We start from the raw sequence: 24831 nt of genomic DNA, 5'->3' as shown, positions 1-24831 counted from the left end.
ACAAAATTCAAAGCAGAATTTGGGAAGGCCAATGCATGAAATGATCCCGATTCTGCTGCCAGAGGGACAGAAGTGGGCAGGTGCACACAAACAGGAAACAGGGCACAGCACAGCCTTTTGAGGCAAGGCAGAGCGGCCTATCAGGTACAGGCTGATGGGAACACACTGCAACAGGAAATTGGGAATTTACCAGTGACCACGGCAGGAGTGACTTTAGGAGAGATTTCCCCAGGACCAGGGGTTACAGAAGTCAATGGCTGGGAGACAGCTGGTGTACACCCCAGTTGGTATCCGCGGGTAACGCTGGAAGCAGACTGGGATAGTGATGAAGAGGCAAGAGACTGGCCAAGGGCACATTTGGTAGTGCTGAGTGGACTGAAAACAGAGCAGGAGCAAGGAAGCCTACAGTGAACCTCAAAGAACGAGTAGGAGTTTTGCTACTGTGAAATACATAAGCATAGATAAGCAGGCGTATACAACATAAGGTCCTGGCACAGCAAATCTCCTTCAATTTAAACAGGTCCTGGGCAGAGAGGAGTAAGGTGATAGTTTTGCAAATCTGATGACCTAAATTCCGCTCCTAGAACCAGCTCCATGAGGTAGTCCTCTGACTGCCACATACACTGGCATACAGGTGCCCCCTACTCACATTGCATACATGTGCATACACATGCATACCACACACACATAAACATTAATAATAATAATGATTTTCAAAAACTAATTAATTAAACCTTTTTTAAAAAGTGACCCAGAGGGTTGGGGATTTAGCTCGGGTAGAGCGCTTGCCTAGCAAGTGCAAGGCCCTGAGTTCCGTCCCCAGCTCTGAAAAAGAAAAAGAAAAAAAAAAAAGTGACCCAGGCTGCCAGTATCATTCAGGGTACAGAGCTAATCTAGCATGTGAGAGGCACTGGATTCCCAACCCTAGCAATGGGCCTTTAATGGAAAAGGAAAGGAAAGGAAAGGAAAGGGAGGGGAGGGGAGGGGAGGGGAGGGGAGGGGAGGGGGGAGGGGAGGGAGGGAGGGAGGGAGGGGAGGGGAGGGGAGGAGGGGAGGGGAGGGGAGGGAAGGGAAGGGAAGGGAAGGGAAGCAAAGAGCTAAACATGGTGATGTACACCTTTAATCTCAGCACTTGGAAGGCTGACACAGGAGGACCATGGGAGACGGAGAACCACTAGGTCTATGTAATAGTCTGTCAATGTAAAGGACCCTGTCTCAAAGGGACCAAAAGAGTTAGAGGCACAGCAGTTGCTTCTGGTGCACGGGCCATAGGAGTGATCTCCAAGCATCACGAAACACATAATCATTATATGTCATACACATCCAAGAAACTGTAGGAGAAGGTAAACATACAATCATTCCTTCTAAACCATAATTTGGCTGGCTGTGGTTTCAGTTACTAGAGATCAGTGCAGTCTGAGAATATTAAATAGAAATTTCCAGAACTAAACAACACAGTTACACATTATTCTTTGTAGCATGATAAAATCCCACATGATCTGAGTCTGTGCCCCCTGGAACCGGAATCACCCCTTTGCAGTGTATCCACATAGCATTTGCTGTCTTGGTCATCAGCTCATCTGTCATTGTAACACACTGCATATGTTCAAGTAACCCTTGTTTTACTAAATACATTAATTCTTTTATTCCAGTATCAGTTATTTATGTTAGCCTCCGCTATACATGTTCTCCAAAGATCCAAGGATTGAAGGTTTGGTTTACCAATAGAATCTTCAAGAAGTAGGAAGTAAGGCCTAGTCAGAGGAAGTTAAGGGGGAGGAGCTGCTGGAAGTTGGGCCTCTCCTCTGCTGTACACTCACACATGACAAACTACCCCACAGACCCAAGAGCAAAGTCACCAGCTATAGACTAACTTCTGAACCTATGACCTACCATAAATTTTAATTCCTCATAATCTGATTAGCTCAAGGATTCAGGTGCCTAACTTATGAATTCAACTTTATCACAAGTACACATATATGATAAGACAATATAGTTTATACAGGGGAAACTACTGCTATATTTAGTACAGATGCAGGAGGAAGCTTCTGAAAATGACTACTACAATATCTAAGATGAAAAATTACACCATATGGCAATTTTTGCTTGTGTTGTTGTTTTTGAGATAAAGTCTTTTGTAGCCCAGGCTGGCCTTGAACTCATGATGTAACAAAGGATTACCTTGAACTTTTATCCTCTTGTCTCCACTTCCCAAGTGCTGAGAATATGGGTCTGTTCCACCATGCCTGGCTTTTCCCTATGGTGATTTAAGAGCAGGTTTGGAAAATGCAGAGGAAATGTGAAGAAATTTATTAGAAAGTATTTAACTGAGACAAAGAAGAGAAAAGACCAGAAAGAAATGAACAGAGCACCAGTGACTGACAACCCCAGGTTGCTATATGTGTTTGGAAGGAGAGCTACGGACATCTGAGGAGACGTGGTCTACTACGTTCCAGTCTAAAGGAAGCAGCAAGCCCACAGCTGACCCAGAACTGAGATGTGCAACAGGCCCCAGCATGAAACTACCCACGAATAGCTACTGAAGTGCTTAAAATGGTGCGAAGGAGAATTTCATCTAAGCAGCCAGAGAAATAAGACACACACACATACTCAGGAATACAGAGCTTAAGATTCTAGAAACAAATTAAAAATGAAGACATTACCGTGCTTAAGAGCGCACACTGCTCTTGCAGTGGAGTGGAGTTCAATTCCCAGCACCCACGTCAGGTGGCTTGCAATGGTCACAGCTCCAGCTCTAGGGGATCTGATGCCTCTGCCCTCCCCACACCCGCGGATACCTGCACTCATGTGCACACACCCAGACACTTCATAAAAATAGATGTCTTTTTAAAGTGCTGAAAGTAGAGATGTAAGGATTTAAACAGTGAAAATACTTCGATTAAACAGTGAAAATAGGGCTGGAGAGATGGCTCAGTGGTTAAGAGCACCGACTGCTCTTCCCGAGGTCCTGAGTTCAAATCCCGGCAACCACATGGTGGCTCACAACCATCTGTAATGAGATCTGATGCCCTCTTCTGGTGTGTCTGAAGACAGCTACAGTGTACTCATATATAATAAATAAATAAAATAAAATAAATAAAAAAAAACAGTGAAAATACTTCGATAATAAAAACAGCATTTAACAAGGATGTATACTATATACTTTACGGTAATCATTATACAATACCACAAACCATTAGAACTCTGCCAGGCACTGCGGTTCACTCACAGGAGTGAGGCTGTGAACTTGAGGCCAGTCTGGACTATATAAAAAGATCCTGTTTCAAAAAAGGAGGGGAAGGAGGAGAGGAGGAGGTAGAGAGACGGAGGGAAAATTAAAAGAGTCTCAAATTAGTGACCTTACATTAAATCTTAAAAAAAATAAAAATAAAAAGTAAATGTATTGAGTGGAAGAAGTACAATAATGAAAATTACAGTAGAAACCAGCCAGGTGGTGGTACACACATCTTTAATCCCAGCACTCAGGAGGCAGAGGCAGGCAGATCTACACAGATAAACTCTATCTCAAAAAACAAAACAAACAAACAAATAAAAGTAGAAATTGATAAAATAGAAAACAAAAATAGAGAGAAATGCATGAGATCAAACATGAAAGCAAGTGAAACCAGAAGTGAAAATAGAAATTATCAACCTTAAGAGGAGCTACTGGCTTAGTGATGTTAGAATGGGAACAAAGAAGCAACATGAACAGCTTCATCCAAAATACTTTAGGGTGAAACTCACAACTGCAGAGGCCACCCAAGAAGAGAGGGGAACCTAAGCTGTAGCTGGTGTACAGTGACTGCCTAGTGTAAAAAGCACAGCTTTACTGGGCGGCGTACACTTGGGGAATAAACAAGGAAGATTCCCATACAAACTTCCAAAAAGCTGAAGAGGAAAACCTGGCACTAACTGTAAGAGGCCTGCATTACACTGACAATAAAACCAAATAAAGAACCAAAGGGAGGCAGAGAAAGGAGACTCAGGAGTTCAAGGTCATCCCTGCTACAGAGCAGGCATGAGGCATGAGACTGTGCTGCATGTACATCTGCGCCCCAGAAGGAAGCATCAGATCCCATTACAGATGGTTTTGTGAGCCACTGGGTGGGTGCTGGGAATTGAACTCAGGACTCTGGAAGAGCAGTTTTTACCTCTGGTGGCTTTCCTTACTCCCAATTACATCATAGAGAATCCCCTGCTGCCCTTGATCTTCTCTGTCCTCTCCAGCATGGTTACTGTCCAAGCTCTCAGTCCCTTAGATAAAGGGGCTTGGTGAAGTGCTGGGGATATAAGTCAGTCTCTAGAGTGCTTGATTAGCACCAATGAGGCCCTGGGTTTAATCCCCAGCACCATATAAAGTGGGTGCAGGGGTACACATCTGTGATCTCAGAACCAACCAAGATAGATGCAAGAGGATTATAAATTCAAGGTCATCCTCAGCTACATCATTCAAGGCCAGCACGGGTGTTATGTAAGAAAGAAAACAAGAAAAGCAGGAAGGGAAGAGAGAGGAGAGAGAAAAGAAGGAAACAGTGGGGATTATCTGTATCAGGAAGGCAGGAGGGAACCAGCAGGAGGTAAGAGGGGTTGGGGGTAGGGGGAGGAGTCCAATAAGAACAAAGTATATTTGGGCACACCTCAGAGGCAGAGGCAGGCAGGTGGTGGTGAGTTTAGATCCAGGGAAGACTGGAGCTATGAGCTACTAAGCTTGAATTATGAGCTACATAGTGAGAAAGAAAGATATATGCATGAAAATGTCACTGGGCAAGGTGGCTTCTATCTGTAATACCAACATTTGGGAGGCAGAGGCTAGAGGATTAATGTAAATTAGAAGCCAGCATGGCTCATAGTGAATTCCAGACAGGGTTACATAGCAAGACACTATCTAGAGAGAGAGAACGAATTAATATAAAATAAACAGCATCCTATCATTATGCACAGAGCTCTTTCTTTAGGAATCATCGCTCAAGATTAGCTTCCCAGAAGTAGAAACTGGAAGCTTTTTAAAGTTAGAATTTTAGTTTTAAAGAAACAGCTTATCATTTATTTGTGTGCTTATTTTTAAGGAAATGAAAGAAGGAAACTTGAAAAAAAGTATTTTACTTCAAAAAGCTATGAAACAATACTGAAATTGTGGGCAGGGGTGAGAGAAGGTAGGATGGCAGATGTTATTTTAGAAGGACCCCAGTCTGAACAAATTGTATTCAGAAGTTCTATGGAATGAGTATCTGTGCACACTCCAAACTGTACTGAAATCTTAACCCCTAAAGGAGATGATATTGAGGACACTGGGCTGTTGGGGGATGAGGGCCACCCTTCTAACACAGGGTGATGGAGCCTGTTTATCCCTCCCAGCATGTGAGGGGAGCAAGTGCCTACAAGGGACAGGCTCCTCACTACATCTCTGTGTCTTTAAGTACCCCGCCTCAGGAACTGTGAGGAAGAGGACACTGTTGTTCATAAGTCACCCTGCTGGTGGTGTAGTGTTACGACAGTCCAGACGGACTAAGACAATGAGGCTAACAGTTTCACTGGCTGCATAGAGTAAAGCAAATATTAAAGATGCACTTCGGACAGTACATGGGGAACTGGGCAGTTCTGAGATAAGGGGAAATGGAAGGCGCTGTAGTTCAGAAATTAAGGCTCTGAGAAAGGAAGCTGGGCTGCAGGGACTTCTCTCATGCCACAAAATAAGGGAACAGGCTGCCCAATTTTTCTCATGATGTAATAAGCCATTTGTGTACAATTAAAATGGAGAGAGGAGAGGCTTAGTGGTATACATGTTAAGTATAGGAGTCTAAATCAGAAGGAGTGAGAGACCCACACAAACTATCCAAGGCAGATGCCTAGAAGCAGACCTAGGGCTATAAAAGAAAAAAATGGCAAAGACTGTTAGCTTGTCTGTTAGGTAACTAAGAATTAGAATTTGAAAAAAAAGCTAGGCCCCAAGGGATTCCAAATTTGTCAGAGTAATAACCAGAAGAATAAATGAACTCTTGGCAATAATTTCACAAGCAGAAAGGGTTTAGAGGAAATTTAAAAATACAGACCAGAAGCAAGGAAGCAGAAAAGCATAGAGAGCTGGGGCGGGGCATGACAAACAACAAAAGAACACCTGAATCACTGGAGAATCGCTAGAGATGCTGTCCTTGGCTGTTATGTAAGTCTCCTCCTCACTGCCCACACCCCAGCCTTATCTTCTGATAAGAGGTAAGTTCAGGCTTTACAAAGAGTCAGGAGTTATTAGGAAAAGCAAGCAGCAGACAGCTGAGCAGATGAAAGGCTGTGGAAGCTGCAACCAATGGTTGCAAAGGGAATGCTCATGGTAAAGAGAACTCCAGAGCCTTCCTAAAGCCAAAGGGTCGTGTGTGCACCTTCCTTCCTGGCCTCCTTCCAAGGCAGGACTGGAGCAGCTAATTGCCTGGGGCTAAACCACAAGTACAGTGCCTGTTCCAGGACCCAATTAACCAGCCTCCTTGTCCCTTCTGCAACAATTCAAAGGCTCTTGACACAAAAAGTATAGTGCTCAAGCCAAACAAGACTAACTTTTCCCTCTTTTAAGTGGAGGAAAGGGAATAATGGCTCTCCCCACTTCAAATGCAAACGGCTCCCAGTGCGTGCTCTGGGGGATCACGATCTGTGTATCCAAAAGAATGAGCAATTCACCCTGACAAGCCAGGGACTGAACAGTGCTGCAGACATTTCAGAAAAGACCAGAGCAATGCAGGCTACAGTTTCTCCCAACTTTGGATGCAAAGTTACTTGACCTACCTCAGAGAACACAATAAACTAGAAACCAGTGGTGCTGGCCAGTCCTCGCTGACTAGGACAAGAACTGTAGTGCAGATATATTCTTCTACTCTTCCCTATTGATTAAACAGAAGTTTGGACTCTCAAGTTGTCTTCTCAAAGACAACTGCTGGTTAAATACTTGGAATGCACAATTTACCAACTCCCAGAGCTTTCCAAGGCCTGAGGTAAGCATCAAGCTCCTAAGAACAGCATGGAGGGTCTCACAGTTTCATGCTCTGAAGACTGCAGCTCTCCGGCAATAACACTCTGCAATGTCTCTGTGTAGCACCACCTGCAGCAAAGACCTATTCCTACCTCCAAGCTCATGTGCAGTAGTCCTCCTCCACAGCCCTGGAAATCCTGTTCGGTAACAGCAAACTGTGTGCCACTGCCACGGGTAAACAAGGAGAAAAAGGTCTCCAGCCAACACACATCCCTGTAAGCACACATCCCGACCAGTGTGCTGGACAGCCTCATTTCCATCCTATCACAGCAAACTCATCCTCTCTACGTGATGTTGACATCTGGCTTCCAAATTCCCTTCTCTTCCCAAGTCCTGCCTAAGGAGGAAGAGGGTTGGTTCCAAGAAGAGACTCTGGGTGGACTCACACTGCTCAGGTCACAGACTACCTAGGTGTCTTTGTTTTTTCTCTCTAACAGGGAGACTAGCAGTACTGCTTAGACTTGTTCAATTAGCTGTTAAGACGTCTCCGCTCCCACAAGGACAACTCACTAACAGTTCTTCCCAGGCTTCCTGAGCTCTTTAAGCTCCTTGTCACCAATAAACCTCTCCATTCTACTTCAGCAATGTCTTCCACAGCCATACTTCATATCCTCTTACTATCAGAACTACAACCCCGAATCCTCCTCTCTGCATACAGCCTCCTGACCTTCCCATAGTCACCCTGCTCCCTCGATATCTATGTTGACCACGGTAACCTCTAAATGACAAGCAAGCTTCTCCATTTAACTGTCAGCCCCTCCTGTCTTTGCCTCCTTTCAAATCTTCTTTAGTTTCTGTCATCCACTCCCTTGAAAACCTTAATTTCCATGCCCCAATTTCCCTCTGCACAAACCACCTAGCAAATTTCCTAACTTGGATGAGTCAAGCCACCAGCCTTCTCCTGGCAGGGTTGCTGGGAGCTACGGAGAAGACTCACATAACTAGAGAGATGAGCACACTGTTGTATGCTCACGGTTTCCAGCTTCAAGGCTACACAGGATTCCTATTTCCTTACCCAGTTTACCATCTTCTATCTGTCACAAAAGCTATTTCAGCCCTTACCACTCTCCCCAACCCTTAATCTTCCTGCCTATTATCCACCTGTCCCCATCCTGCTTCCATTTTCCATAATCTACCACACTTCACAAGAACCAAGAAATGACTTAAGAATTCCTTTTAGCGGGGTTGGGGATTTAGCTCAGTGGTAGAGCGCTTGCCTAGCAAGCGCAAGGCCCTGGGTTTGGTCCCCAGCTCTGAAAAAAAGAAAAAAAAAAAAAAGAATTCCTTTTAGCAAACCTATAAAGACCCACTTTAGATACCCTTGAACTCCTTCCTTCATATCACAATGGAGGATGGATCCTCTTATGCTAATCCAATGCCCTGTGTTCTATACTACTCCCCATTCCTACCATTCTATAAGGCGGCACCTCTAAAGTACGGTCCCTGGACCAGAGCACTAGTGATCTCTGGGAACTTAGAAAATCAAATTCTAAGGCTCCACTCTAAACCTGTGGACTCGACGATTCTGGAGTTGGGGCCAAGTGATCTGTTTTGAATACAGGCTTCAAATGACGCTGATAGATGCTAAAGTCTGGGGATGCCAAGTCTAAGGGAATTCTTGTTTCTCTTCTTTTCTGTACCCTTTACTTACTTTGAAAATAAAGCATCTCTCTAGCGTGAAGAGCCCATTTACTGAGCTCTATATATTTTGTCCTGTTCCAATTTAGTCATTGCACAATGACACCTGACTAGAGCTGTCCTTCTTATCTGTGGTTTCACTTTCCATGGTTTAAGTAACCTCTGGTCACTGCAATCCTAAATAAATAAATTAATAAATAAGAAAGAAAAAGTCCATAAGATGAAACCCATCTGGCACCATTGTTAGTCAAGAACCAGTAGGTAGGCAGGTCATAGACTCTAGAGGAGAACCAACTGGTATTTTTCTGCTACAGGACGCAGCATTAAACTGAGTCCTAATGACTTACACTATACCCATAGGGCACTGCATTTCCCATCCACATCAGAGAAGCTTCTGTGTGCAGGAGATGATGACTAACACTGAAACCCACAACTAGACGCAGAGAATAAGAAACTGTAGAATGTTCAACCTTAAATGAAACATATATACTACACCCTATTCTCTAAAAGCTCAGAGAAAAGGGGAAAGAAAGAAATTAAGAGCCAGATGTAGTGGGTAATTGTAAGGAAATAGTGTCTTCTGGAAACAGGCCAAGTGACATATAAAGGCAGACCTATGTGAATTACACCTAACTTCCCAACAGAGACTCTAAAGCCAGAAGGGCCTGGACAGATGTTTTGGAGACTCTAAGAAACTACAAATGTCAGCCCAGACTACTATATCCAGCAAAACTTTCAATCACCATAGATGGAAAAAACCAAAATATTCCAAGTCAAAACCAAACTTAAACAATATCTATCCACAGATCCAGCCCTACAGAAGACACTAGAAAATTCACCAAGAAAGCACAGGAAATAATTTCTCAGCAAAACCAAAAGAAGAGAAGTGTGAAGTGTGTGTGTGTATGTGTGTGTGTGTGTGTGTGTGTGTACGTGTACCCACACATGCGGGGATCCAAGCCTGCTTACACACCCTGTCTCAGGAATGTTTCAGGAATGTCAAGCCCTCTTACACCCTCTGGGACACCCAGCCAGTTGTCCACCCTTATCACTTTTACAGCTTCCGCCTCCGCTGTTCTTATCGGTCTATACCTGCAACTTACCTTTTAGGGTTATAGGGAGGGTGGTGACCGTAGTGAAATTGGTCCTGGGTCCTGGGTCCTGGGTGACTTTCCTGCCTGCTCGTCTTTATAAGCTGCTGGTTTTTAATTAAAGTTTGAGAGCTGGATCAGAACACAGACTTGCTCTCCTTCTCTGCGCCTCCTGTCTTCCATTCTTTTGCTCCCTCCTAGGTCTCTTCTGAACCCCCACAGGCCAGGGCATGCGCGCGCGCGCGCGCGCACGCACGCGCACACACACACACACACACACACACACACACACACACACACACACACAAACCACCACCAACATTAAAATAATAGAAAATAACAATCATTGGCCATTAATCTCTCTTAACAGCAATAGACTCAATTCCTCAGTAAAAGGACACAGGCTAACAGAATGGATGTGAAAACAGGATCCATTGTTCTGCTGCATACAAGAAGCACACCTTGAAACAACATAAACCCCATTTGTCTCCATTTAAGGACCAGACCTGATTTCAAAAATAAAGGCAGTAAGGCACCAGCTCCCCGGGCAGACCACAGAACAAGGTCATAAAACCCCTCCCAAAGAATAGCCTGGGGACAGCCACAAAAATGGGGCGCTATCTCCGAATGGAGCATCTGAGCTAGGCAGACCATCCTATGGTTAAATGTTCATGACATAGGGATACAGAGCTCTGACCACCTGTGACCCCCCAGCACCCATCAATGAGATCTTAGACTACCTCATCCTTCTAGAGAATTCCTCTGGTTCCCTACAAAGCCTTCATGCCTTTGTCTGGGGTGGGCCATTTCAAAGAACGGCTGACCGCCCCTCCCCCACCGCATGCTGGCTGTCTCTGCAGAACAAACATCTTTTGGTTTTACACACTATCTGAATCTGGGGTCCTCCTTCAGTGATTTTTGGACCCTCACAATCTCAGCAATAAAGATAGACATTACCTCAGAATAAATGCTTAGAAAAAGACTTGCCAAGCAAATGGACCCAAGAAGCAAGCTGGTGTAGCCATTCTAATATATAGTAAAATAGACTTCCTACCAAAATTAACTAAAAGAGATGGCTAAGGACACCAGACTCAAAGGAAAAATCCACGAAGATTACATCTCAATTCTGAACATGTATGCCCCAAATGCAAGGGCACCTACTCTTGTAAAACAACAACAACAACTACTACCAAAGCTTAAATCACACACAGAACCCAAACATTAATAGTGGGAGACTTCAACACCCCACTCTTACCAATTGACAGGTCATCCGGACAGAAACTAAACAAAAATAATGAAACAGATGCTATGAATCAAATGGACTTAACAGACATCTACAGAATCCAAACACAAAAGAATACACTTTATTCTTAGCACCTCACAGAACCTTCTCCAAAACAACCATATACTCTATCACAAAGCAAGTTTCAACAGACATAAGAAAATTGAAATATGCCCCTGTATCTTATCAGACCACCATAGATTAAAGCTGGATTTCAACAACAACAGAAACAACAAAAAGCCTACAAACTCTTGGAAACTGAATGACTCTCTACTGAACGACTCCTGGGTCAAGGAAGAAATAAAGAAAGAAATTAAAGCCTTCCTAGAATTCACTGAAAATGAACAAACAACATACCCAAATTTATGGGACACATGAAAGCAGTGCTAAAGGGAAAATTCATAGCACTAAATGCCTCCATTAAGACATTAGAGAGACCTCATACTAACCACAGAATACCCAAAAGCTCTAGAACAAAATAAATAAATAAATAAATAAATAAATAAATAAATAAACAAACAAACACACCCAAGAGAAGTAGATGACAGAAAATAATCAAACTCAGGGCTAACATCAATCAATTAGAAACAAAGGGAACAATGCAAAGAATCAAAGAAACAAAAAGTTGCTTCTTTGAGAAAATCAACAACACAAACCCTTATCCAAGCTAGCTAACAATAAGGCAGAGAGAGAGAGAGAACATCCAAATTCACAAAATCAGAAAAGAAAAGGGGACATAACAACAGACACTGAGAAAATCCAAAGAATCATTAGGTCATACTTCAAAAACCTGTCCTATACAAAATTGGAAAATCTAAAAGAAATGGGCAAGTTTCTCATTAGATGCCACTTACCAAAGTTAAACCAAGATCAGATAAACAACCTATATAGACCTATAAACCCTAAGGAAATAGAAGCAATTATTAACTGTTTCCCAGCCAAAGAAAACCCAGGCCCAGATGATTTTAGCACAGAATTCTACCAGACTTTCAAAGAACTAATACCAATACTCTTCAAATTATCCCACAAAATAGAAACAGAAGGACCATCACCAAATTTTTTTTTTGAGGTCATACAATGGAGTATTACAAGTTTTGTTTTTTTTTTAAAAAATGATATCATGAGCTCTTTCTCTTCTGGTCCCAGGCACTGTGGGACCAAGTCCAAGGCACTGTGGGACCAAGTCCAAGACATGGCCAAGTCCAAGAACCACAGCACACACAACCAGTCCCGCAAATGGCACAGGAATGGCATCAAGAAACCCCAGTCACAAAGATATGAATCTCTTAAGAAGTTTGACCCCAAGTTCCTGAGGAACATGCGCTGTGCCAAGAAGCACAAGAAGAATGGCCTGCTGAAGATACAGACTAACAATGCAAAGGCAATGAGTGCACTTGAAGAGGGCATCAAGTAAAGCTTCAGGCCATCAAGCCCAAGATGCCAAAGGGCCCCAGGTGCAAACTCATCCATCTGGCTTTAATCACTCACCCCAAGCTTGGGAAGCTACATGGCCGAGGGTCAGAGGCTCTGCCAACCAAAACCCAAAGTTCAAACCAAGGCAGAGGCCAAAGCTGCAGCTAAGGCCCAGGCTTCAGCTCCAGCTCAGGCTCCCAAAGGTGCCCAGACCCCTGTGAAGGCCCCATAGAAAAGGTTCCGGCCACTATTTGCAGACGACCAGTGTCCTATGCTGTTTTTACAAATAAACTTGAGGCAAGATCTGTTTGAAAAAAGCAGCATCATAAAATCTGCAGGCAAATGGATAGATCTAGAAAAACATCATTCTGAGGTAACCCAGACCCAGAAAGGCAAACATGGTGTGTTCTCACTTATACGTGGGTAAGTGCCATAAAGTAAAGGATGGCCAATCTACAATCCACAGCCCAGAGAAGTTAAGTAACAAGGAGGGTCAAGGGAGAATATGTGACTCTCACTGTGAAGGGGAAATAAAATAGACATTGTGGGTGGACTGGGAGAGGAGTCTGGATGGAGGGGTGAGATAAATATCATGGTGGACTGGGGGCAATTGGGGAAGGGAGGACAGAGTGAGTGAATACCAGGAGAGACAACTGGAACTGAGGGTCATCTCTGAGACAATCTAGAAACCCAGGGCAAAACAAACAAACAAACAAACAAACAAATGTCCTTAGGAATCTGTGAGGGTGGCTCTAACTACGACTCCTAGCAAAGGGGGATACAGAGCCTGAACTGGCCATCTCCTGTAACCCGGCAAGACTTCCAGTGGAGGAATTCCAGCTACAAAGTCTTTAACGTACAATTTGTCCTGCCTACAAGAAGTATGGGGCTAAAAGGAGCACAGAAATTATGGAAGTGGCCAACCATTGTCTGGTCCAGCTTGAGATTCTTGCCATGAGAGGAAGCCTATGTCTGACACTTCCTGAAGAGCAAGACCCAGAGGGTGGATAGCTTAGAGACCTAGGACAGAACCAAATAAAACTGACAAGAAAAAAAAGTAAATGAGACGATTCCTAGTGACATTCTGCTTTGCTCATAGAGCAGTGCCAAATGTCATCAGAGAGGCTTCAGCCAGCAACTGATGGACACAGATGCAGAGACCCACAGACAGGGAGGGGTCAAGGACACTACAAGAAAGCCCACAGAATCAACTAAGTACAATTTGTAAGGGCTCGCAGAGACTGAACCACCAACTAGGGAGCCTGCATGGGCCTGACATAGGCCCTCTGCGCATATGTCACAGTTGTGTAACTTGGTCTTCTTGTGGGACTCATAACAGTGGAAGCAGGGAATGTCTCTGACTCTGTTACCTGTTTTTGGGACCCTTTCCTCTTACTTGGTTGCCTCGTCCAGCTTTAATAGGACTGCCTAGTCTTGCTGCAACTTGATATCCCTTTGGCTGGTTGGTAACCATGGGAGGCCTGCCCTTTTCTGAAGAGGAGGAGTAGATGGAGGGTGGTGGGAGCTGCAGTTGGGATGTAAATAAACAAACACACACACACACACACACACACACACACACACACAATTGGGTGAGTAGAAAAGTGTAGGAGGGTAAATATGATCAAAACAAATCAAATGAAATCCTCAAAGAGCTAGTAAGAAGTTAAAAAGTGATAAATCCCAGAACTGAAATTTGTAAGTTTTAAGTAACATCACCCTTAGGATAAGCATCAGGAAAGGCTCTCACCATCTCGTCTCATCTGAACTGGGACATTAACTCTTTTCCAGTGTATCCACAGTGCATATACTTCCCAACAGCTACACAAGGAGGTAGGTATTGGATCAATTCTCCCATATTGCGGGCTTATACTGAAGTAACACATAGTTTACTTAATATATGAAATGCCCCTAAACAAAAGAATAGTAATATTAGAATTCCTGATATGGAAAAAAAAAAAAGGCGAAGTGCTTCCCCTTCTAGGTGAGAATGTGTAAGTCCTCAGTTTAATAAGAAAAGAATGGGGCTGGAGAGATGGCTCAGCGGTTAAGAGCACCCGACTGCTCTTCCAGAGGTTATGAGTTCAATTCCCAGCAACCACATGGTGGCTCACAACCATCTGTAAAGAGATCCGATGCCCTCTTCTGGTGTATCTGAAGACAGCTACAGTGTGTACTTATATATAATAAATAAATAAATCTTTAAAAAAAAAGAAAAGAAAAGAATGGGCTGGAGAGATGGAGAGATGGCTCAGCGGTAAAGAGCACTGACTGCTCTTCCAGAGGTCATGAGTTCAGTTCCCACATGGTGGCTCACAATCATCTGTAATGGGATCCGATGCCCTCTTCCAGTATGTCTGAAGACAGCTCAGTGTACTCATATAATAAATAAATAAATCTTTAAAAAAATTAAAAAGGGGTTGGGGATTTAGCTCAGTGGTAGAATGCTTGCCTAGCAAGCCTAAGGCCCTGGGTTCGGTCTTCAGCTCCAGGAAAAAAAAAAATTAAAAAAAAAAGAAAATAAGTTAATAAGAAAAGAATCCTAAACCGAGGTAGCTACTACAACATATACATTAGGAATAAAATGGCAGCTGGGTGCAGCTGGGTGGTGGCGGCCACATCTTTGGTCCCAGCATTCAGGAGGCTGAAGTGGGTGGATATCTGTGCGTTCAAGGACACTCTCTGGTCTACAGAGCTAGTTTCAGGACAGCCAGGCTACACACACACACACACACACACACACACACACACACACACACCAAAAAAGAATAAATGGCAGGAACTAGAGAGCTGGCTCAGCAGTTGAGAACCAGGGTTCGATTCCCAGCACACACACGACTGCCCAGAATTCCCATTCCAGGAGATCTAATGCCCCACTCTGACCTCTGTAGGCACCAGGCACAGATGTGTGTATACACATACATGTAAGACGAAACTCATACAAATAAACAAGTCTATTAAAAAAAAAAAGAATGCCATGCGGCAGGTCATACAGAGAACCAATACTATTTTCAAGGGTTGACTGAAGGCCTTTGGATGAGGGAAAGCTGCCGTCATCCCCTGCTTAAACTCCTTAAGGACTTAGACTGCTCAGTAGTAGAGCATGTGTGTAACATGCACAGTGCTAGGGTCTGTAAATGCAAAATCACACACCATTGGGAAGACTTGGCTTCTTGTGTCAGTATCCCCTGAGGACACAACCATGCCTTGCATGCTTTCACACTTCCAGTGCTTAGAGAAGTACCTCGCATTGATGGTGGGTTTCCATAAATGGTTGTGGCATATTAGATCAAGAGTGGTGTTCTCTAAAGCTTCAAAGTTTTTCCTAACTAGTAAACCTGGACTCCGATCCTAGACCCGGTGCTCAGTAGCTGCCTCATCTCAGGAAGCTGCTTAACCTCTTTTGGGCCTTGGTTTCCTCACTAATAAAACAAACCCAATAATACCTACTTGGAAATATTACCATGAAAAATAAACAAAATGACATAGTACAGGGATTAGCACACACAGTGCCTGGCAAGTAGTAACCTCCCCACTCTGGTTTGGACTTGACAGAGACAACTAGGACAAAACAAATACAAAAATAAGCCACAGTAACAAGGCAGACGGAGCACAGAATGAGTCACTCCTTTTAATCATTGCGCAGGAAGATCAACCAGGAAGAAACACAATAAGCAGATAAAGTCTATTGGTGGCATGCCCCTCAGCATAAAGCTTCTGAAAATCCCCCCCACCCCAGGACACCTCTTGGTTGACAGGCTTCCTGCATCCCAGCCCAGCCGGTCAGATCTTGGTCGCCAGGACCAGGGTGGTTCATTCAGGCTGGAACAGAAACCAACTCAAAAGGAATGTGTTTATAGGCAGGAGACGGAGGAGGAAAACTTGACTGCAGCTACACCAATGACTGTTTTGCAATCTGGCAGAAAACACTGCAAAACCATTGGTAGAGGCTCACACCCACGCAGCAGCACTTACCTGTAGCCAAGAACTAGCTTAGAACAGATAATGAGCAGTTTTCTGCTATAAGGAAAACAGTTGTCAGACCTGTATAAAATGAACATTCCTGGGACCAGTGAAGGAACACCAGGCAGCTTCACTCACACACACACACACACACACACACACACACACACACACACACACACACACACACACACACCACACACACACACCCCGGCGGCGTGTGAGCACCGGCCACAGGCACCAGCTCAATTGCTCATGCATGGCTGTGGAGGAACAGATTTAAGTTCTAGTCCCTGGGAACCTGCTTACCTCGGCAGAGGCCCTGGGACTCGCAGCACTTGCTTCCTCGGAGTGATTCGCCTTCGCCTGCTGTATCACTACACGTGTAGGCACCACACTGGGATGATCTCTCTTCTGACGCTCCCTGAGTAAGCTCTGGTGGTCACTGGAGGGTATGGAAAGGGTGAGGGGAGCCCCGGGGAGGCTCTGCCTCCTCCACGACGTCCTGCCCCAGCCTCGCCTCAGATGTGGTTCACCATCTTCAGGCAGAAGACCCAAATCCTTTGCAGTTTGAGATTTTTGGAAAACGATCAGCACGGAATGGGAAGAGTCTGTCCTAAAAGGCTGGCAACTCTGGGGCTTGCTGCAGTCGGCCTGAAGGCACATCCCTTCCAGCCACCACAGCGCATGACAGGCAGGGTCCTGGCAGCAGGCAGCCCAGCAGGCTTGGAAAGACAGGCTTCCCGGAAGAAGCCGGAGGTGATTTTCTCCCTCAGTTTTCAAGCCAGCTCCATAAAGTGTCTTCCCCTGATGGCATCTGCTCTCATTAGCATCTGAAAACAAAGAACAAAGACACTTTAGGAAGGACCCAGACAGGGGTTACTGCTCCACAAAGAGCCGAGCACCAACACCTGAGGCGGTATTGAAGACAGATTTGTTCTTCTGGTTTTTTTTGTTTTTTAAAGATGTATTTATTTTATTTATATGAGTACACTGTAGCTCTCTTCAGACACACCAGAAGAGGGCATCAGATCCCACTATAGATGGTTGTGAGCCACCATGTGGTTGCTGGGAATTGAACTCAGGACCTCTGGAAGAGCAGTCAGTGCTCTTAACCACTGAGCCATCTCTCCAGCCCTTGTTCTTCTGTTTTATTGAGACAAAAATCTCACTACATGCCCTGGCTGGTCTAGAACTCACCATGTACACCAGGCTGGCCTTGAACTAACAGATCTGCCTCCCGAGTGCTGTGATTAAAGTGTGAACTGCTGTGCTTGGCTGAAGACAGGTTTTTGAGAGGATAAGAAAACAGTATCAAGTAGAACAAAGGGACAGAATGCATTTCATTTTCAAGATATTAGCTCATAAGAGAACTGCTTCACATTCATGGAAGGGGGTAGCAACTAATAAAACAAAATATAAGATAAAACTTAAGGACTTTTCTTTTTTTTTTTTTTTCGGAGCTGGGGACCGAACCCAGGGCCTTGCAGTTGCTAGGCAAGCGCTCTACCACTGAGCTAAATCCCCAACCCCAAGGACTTTTCTTTTCTTTTTTCTTTCTTTTTTTTGAGCTGGGGACCGAACCCAGGGCCTTGTGCTTGCTAGGCAAGTGCTCTACCACTGAGCTAAATGCCCAACCCCTCCAAGGACTTTTCTAATGGAAGTGCATGGACTATGGGGAACAGAGTCCCCAAACCTGACCTTACTTGCTTCCAAGGTGTACATCAGAGACAGTGGACTAAGAGACCAGAAGTATAGGAGGATGAACAAGCTGCAACATCTTCCCACGGAACTAACAGTAACACAAACTGAGCGCTCCCGATCGCATGCAAGTGACAGGTACAGTATTTTCTCACGAGTCGTTTGCCACTCACATGATTTTGCATATTGTGTCATCAGCCAAAGTCATGGTGAAAATTACCAAAACTTGTAATCAAGAGAGAAATTATCCTAACTGGATTTTCTGAATTTCAGACAACCCATACCATACCATATAAGTACAAGGAGACATGCAATGGTGTCCTACCACATGTAATCTAGAAAATAACCCGATCCCAGATTCTCAGTTGAACTATTTCAGGTGTGCAATTGATCTTCATCATTACCTCTGACAAGACCCCCTCTAAATGGAAGTTGTTTTAAGTCTGTCTTAGGGTTTCTATTGGGATGGAGTGAAAAATCCCACGCAGAGAGACCCTTACTCAAGTCTTGGGAAATCGCGGACCCCAGACACAGAGAGACCATTTTGGATGTAATAAGCAAAGGCGAGGTTTATTACAGAGACCTATTACAGAGATCTCCGGGCCGACAAGGATCCCGCGCAGGAGACAGAGGTGTCGGCCCGAGAGGCTGGGAAAAAGAGTATTTAAAGGCAGAGGCTGTGAGCACCAGGGGATGGGGGATGTCAAAGGGGAAGGCACCACAAGTTACAAGATTGTTTTATGGCTCCAGGAGATAAGGGGACGATAGAAGGTTTTATGGCCCCCTGGTTCCTGGAACAGAGCTACTAAATCAGGAGAAGGGTAGGGTCTTCAGGTCCTCATTATTTTTAAAAGTTTGTCAAAATTGATGGAGCATTTGTATTTGAAACACCTCTGGTTAGGCTTGGGCTGCCCAGTTTCCTGGAATGCTCTCTGCAGGACACAATGGCTGAAAAGCACAAGTAGGGGCTTATCAGGGTCTGGAGGACATCTGGTTAAAGTATGACTCTGAGTAAGCTGGGGGGATGTCTCTGGATGGTTTATGGGTCAGTCCTCGATAGCCTGAGCTGGTTTTTGTATTCCTTTTCTTTATCTTTATGGCCTGCTATTCCTGGCGGCAGGGCTTAGCCCTGAGTTTGTGGCTTTTGGGGCTAACTCTTTTAATTTTATATTTCTAAACCTAGAATTCGTATAATTCTCTTTTCAGGAGCACTCTGACAAAGAGCAACCTGGGGCGGAAAGGGTTCATTACCAAAGCAGGCCGGGCAGGAACTCAAGCACACAGGGACCTGGAGGCAGGAGCTGAGTCCTGCTTTCTTCCTGATCCCAGGACTGCCAGCCCAGGAGTATCTCCATCGATAATAGCCTGACGCCTCCCCCCATGATTATTCATTAAGAAACTGTCCTATTGGGGCCGGGGAGATGGCTCAGCAGTTAAGAGCACTGACTGCTCTTCCAGAGGTCCTGAGTTCAATTCCCAGCAACCACATGGTGGCTCACAACCATCTGTAATGAGATCTGATGCCCTCTTCTGGTGTGTCTGAAGACAGTGTATGCATATATAATAAATGAATAAATCTTTAAAAAAAAAAAAGAAACTGTCCTATTGGCTTCCTGAACCAGCCCAGTCAAGATGAACTTTCTCCATTAGGCTTCCCTCCTCTAGAATGTGTCAAGTTGACATAAAACTAGCCAGCACCCCCCACCAGATCCTAGCCTGACATACAACTGGCCAGATCCTCCCTCCAACCCACTCCTGAGTACTGGAGAGTAACAGGGCCTCAGATGTGTGTAAGTACTCTACCACTGGGCTATCTCTTCATCCACTTTTAGTCTTAACTTGGAGGTACAGTCTCACTAAGGGGTTCAGGGTGGCTCTGAACTCACTGTGCACCAGGCTGTTCTTCCTCAGATTTACAGTGTAGCCAAGGATAACCTTGAGTTCCTGATCCTCCTGCCTCCTCCTCTGAAGTGCCAGGGTTGCTTGTAGTCATGCACTACAATGCCCAACTGAGAACACCTCTTTAAACTTCCTGTTGACCCACAAAAGGGTGCTCTCTTTCATCACCTGAGTCCTGTCCCTGAAATTATAACATAGAAAATATATTTGAGGGGCTGGGGATTTAGCTCAGTGGTAGAGCGCTTACCTAGGAAGCGCAAGGCCCTGGGTTCGGTCCCCAGCTCCGAAAAAAAGAACCAAAAAAAAAAAAAAAAAAAAAAATTTGAGAGTTGGGAAATGGCTAGGTAGTTAAGCATGGACCACACAAAGGGAGGACCAGATTTTGGATCCTAAGAACTCAAGAAAATGCCGGGAAGATGTGCTTCAGAAGGCAGAGACTGGACATGCCCAGAACAAGCCAGCAAGCCATATCTATGAGCTCTCAGGTTGGCTGAGACCTGCCTCATATTGAGTACAGCGGAAGGGTGATGAAGGATAATTCCTGATACCAACCTCAGGTCTTTACACATACTTCTGTTTAAACACATGCAAACATACATATATACATGTATGCTGCACACACACATATAAAAATGGAAAGAAGATGTAGATGTGTATATGTGCATGCATGTGTGTAGATCTGAATTACAGAGAGAAAACATGCAATAGAATCAAAGCACTGTGGAAGTGAATGAATGCATCTGTATATGCACATAACTGAAAACACATTCCAACTAAAGTAACCACCTGTTAATTGGCCACAACTAATCTGACTCCCACGAAATATTCACTAAATAGCCAACAGACTAAATGTGGACACTAATCAACTGGGAAATAAAAAGAAGATAAAAGCAGACTTCTAGACTACTGAGTCAGAAGTTCTATGTATGGAAGCCAGTCTGCCATTATTCTCTGAAAAATGAGAGCTACATTGGCACCAACCTAACACCAGACAAGGCAATTTAGATAATCAGAGTAAACAGAACTTCCCTAAGACAAGACAAGGAAATAACAAAATAAAAATGAAGCACCGGAGTACCCTTTGTGTCTTCCCACCTCGCCACAGCCATCCACAGCAGGAGGCTGGTAAGAGCTGCGTCTGGAGTCATTGCTATGAACGAGAAACTGTGGCTTGGTGACTTATAAACACTGGCAAAAGTCAGGCATGATGGCACACATCTTCATTTTTATTTTATTTTTTGTTAGTTTTGTTTGTTTGTTTGTTTTCAAGACAGGGTTTCTCTGTGTAGCCCTGTCTGTCCTCGAACTCAGAGATCCACCTGCCTCTGCCTCCCAAGTGCTGGAATTAAAGGTAGTGACACACACACACACACACACACACACACACACACACACACACACTAGTAAATACTGCTAGCTACCTTTGTATCATCAAAACAACTCTGAACTGTTCTAAGCCAGCAAGGATGTGGAAAGTCTTCAGATCTATTCGCTCCTTTATTAACCACCAGAGACATCATCATGACAAGACTCACGTAAGGTAATAACCGTGTTGTGATTTCCATGTACAAGCCATCCCACTGTCATCTCTAAGAGTCACAGGCGAGCAGCTGTAGAGAGGAGAGGCAATGGACATATATGTAATAAGGCCTTCAGCCTGTCTCCACAATAGAGGTATGAATTCTAAACTCACCTGGCCTTGGAGACTTTGAAGCCACCAGTTCTGTACTGTGAGGTCCTGTTTTCTAAAGTCACTGAGTATCACTTTCACAGCAAATATCTCTGGGATCAGGTTCAAGTCCTGTCTATTGCCCTCAGTCCAGGGAACCATTCCAGCATAGAGACATCATAACAGGTATTCATGTAAAGAATCCAGCATCCATGGCCAGACAAATCAGCCTCAGGCAACTGCTAAGCTTAGAAGAATATGTATGAGTGACACATAAGGAAAGAAAGAGTCTTCTGTGACAAGGACGGACAAGAGCACTCTCTGTCTACCTGCCCAACTCTTAGAAACATGAGGCTCTGACAGACTGTCTCCCGTTAAGGAGCTACTGAGGGGCAGAGGGAGACCCTACCATGGGTAAGAACTATATAGGAAATGATTGAAGACAACAAGAGGACTCTAAACGAGGTCACGGAGTAACCAACGTACCGAAGTGGTACTTATGTCAACCGGGAGATGATTAGGATTGAGTAGAGTAGCCACATCCAGCTTTCAAAAGAGAAGACACCAGCATTTGGAGGGACCACAAAAGGAAGTCTGGCACATACAGTCACTCAAGAGAACTGAAGATAAATGATTCAAAGTTTGAAACAGCTAAAGGAGATCTATGAGGAGCTCAGGGAACCATAGGAAGACTGCTAACATAGAGCTGGTCCTTCCAAAAGCACAAGACATGAAGACAGAGTTTATGGTAAGACCCATCACTGGACTTCCAGACAGGGTCACCCATTATCAAGAAGAATGTTCCTTCATTTAGGAAGTGACCAATCACAAACTCAGGCAGTTGGCAAGTGTAGGGACTGGAATCTAGGGGTCTGTGAGGATTCCTGGGTAAGAAATATTGGTGTAATGCTTGAATCTAAGGGAATCTATTTCTTCTTATGCGCATGTCAGATGATCACTAACCTTGGCCACTATTCCAGTGATTCGTCCGTGTAAAGAGGTGTCTGGGGCTGGAGAGAAGGCTCAGTAATTAAGATCATGGGCCCCAGCTCCAAAAAAAAAAAAAAAAGAAGATCATGGGCTGCTCTTGCAAAGGATGAGAGGTCACTGTCCAGTATCCACAGCAGCTGACAAGTTCTTTTGACTCCAGTTCCACAGGCTCAAACACCCCTCAGGACTGTACCAACCCATACGCAGACACACACACACACACACACACACACACACACACACACACACACACACACACACACACACTGGGGCCTGGCTGGTTTGCGTGTGAACAAGAGGTCAGGAGACGCTGGCTGGAGTCCGTTCTCTTCTTCACTTTATGGCTCATAGGAATGGAACTCCAGTCACCAGCATTGACAGCTAGCAACTTTACATATTGAACACCTTCCAGTCTGAGAGGGAGTTCTTTTAACATAACCAAAAGTTCCCTTTTATGTAGATAAGCTGAGGGTTCCTCTTGGTTCCAGTGACTGGCCAAATACAATTAGGCTATGGGAAGCTGAGAACAAAGAGTTCAGTCCTTAGTGAGTAATATGGAACTCACTGGGGAAAAAAAAAAAAAACAAAAAACACTTATCACCCACGAAATTGGAGAAAGCCTTTTTTAAAAAAAATTATTTTATGTATATGAATGAGCACACTGTTGCTATTTTCAGACACACCAGAAGAGGGCATCAGATCCCATTACAGATGATTGTGAGCCACCATGTAGGTGCTGAGAATTGAACTCTGGACCTCTGGAAGAGCAGTCAGTGCTCTTAACCGCTGAGCCATCTCTCCAGCCTCAAGGAAGCCTTAAGACACAGCAAACACCTTGGTGAACTTCAGAGAATCCATACCTTATGAATATAATGAATTTGGAAAGTTTTTTTCTCCAATGTTCAGTCCTTAAACAATGTAAGGAAATTCATGACAGAGAGTAGCTCACTTGACAGGAGTGAATGCTAAGGATGCACAAAGCCTCAGCACCACATGAAACAGGCATAGGCCAGTTTTAGGCCAGAGGAAGGAGGATCAGAAGTTCAAGATCATCTTCAGCTACACAGCAAGTTCAAACCCAGTCTGCAGCACATGAGACACAGTGTTGAAATGTTGAGAGGAATGGAAGAGAGTGTATCATTAAGTATAGTTAGAGGTAGGAAATCCCACACAAGCAATTTATTCCTTGTGACTGTCAAAAGGGAGAATTTGTTCAGTGGTGTGGTTCAACAGCAAAGGCTGGGCAACCTGAGTGTGATCTGTGGAACCCACATAAAAGGAAGGAGAGAATAGACTCCATCCACAAAGTTATCTTCTGACCTCCACATGCATGATCTGACATGCATGTGCATGCCCATGTAAGATATAGACACATAAATATATAAATGTAAAAAAAAAATAGGACAATTTGCAGAAGTTGGTTCTTTCCTGTCATGTGGGTCCTAAGGAACAAAGTCCTGTGGTCTGGCTTGATGGCAGGTTTCTTTACTCACTGAGCCATCTTGCTGGCTCAATACAGCTTTTCTTAAAGGGTCAGATAGTATTTTAGGTTCTGTGAGCCTTAAGGTCTCTATTGCAACTACTTCATTGCCATAGTAGGACAAAAGCAGCCATGCTGTTCTAATATAACTTTATGTACAAAAACAGGAAATAGGGCTGGAGAGATGGCTCAGTGGTTAAGAGCACTGACTGCTCGCCCAGAGGACATGGAGTTCAATTCCCAGCAACCACGTGGTGGCTCATAACCATCTGTAATGGGGTCTGATGCCCTCTTCTGGTGTGTCTGAAGACAGTGACAGTGTGCTCACATACGCAAAACAAACAAACAAACAAACAAACAAACAAACCAGGAAACAAGAATAAGTAAGGATTGAGAGGATGAATATGATTGGAGCGTATCACATGCATGTATGAAAACAGATAATAAAACAATTGTATATCATCAAAATGTCCTAAAAATGTTTTTAAAACCAACAAAACACAGGGAGTGGCCAGTGTGTGTTGGGGCAATCTGTAGACCCCAGCTTACCGAGTCTCTGATAGCACACCTTCTGACTGTTGCTATTTTGTCTTTTGAGAAACAGTCTCACTCCACAGTCCAGGGTAGCCTTGAAATCACAGCAATCCTCCTAGCTCAGCCTCTTGTAGAGTGAGCCAACATACTCTACTC

At 44.3% G+C, this 24831-nt stretch overlaps 1 protein-coding gene and 1 long non-coding RNA gene across 5 annotated transcripts in view; one reads left to right on the top strand and one right to left on the bottom strand.

The window, feature by feature from the left end:
- The window catches only part of Kiaa0319l (KIAA0319 like), a 92895-nt gene that overhangs the window by 40528 nt on the left and 27536 nt on the right, over positions 1–24831 (bottom strand). For all 4 annotated transcript variants that reach the window (XM_087659907.1, XM_087659908.1, NM_001159655.4 and 1 more), the window contains 1 exon segment: positions 16712–17235. In XM_087659907.1, coding sequence (XP_087516033.1) covers positions 16712–17235 — 524 coding nt within the window.
- LOC148006049 (uncharacterized) lies at positions 18120–19700 on the top strand. The gene is made up of 2 exons (XR_015621136.1): positions 18120–18241; positions 19310–19700. It is a non-coding gene; the product is annotated as an uncharacterized LOC148006049 (long non-coding RNA).

Source organism: Rattus norvegicus, chromosome 5 (assembly GCF_021556685.1).
Source record: "Rattus norvegicus strain SHRSP/BbbUtx chromosome 5, alternate assembly SHRSP_T2T, whole genome shotgun sequence".
In the NCBI taxonomy this organism is placed as follows: Eukaryota; Metazoa; Chordata; class Mammalia; order Rodentia; family Muridae; genus Rattus; species Rattus norvegicus.
Note: the sequence above shows the minus strand (reverse complement) of the source record. Positions and strands in the feature narration are given on the sequence as shown.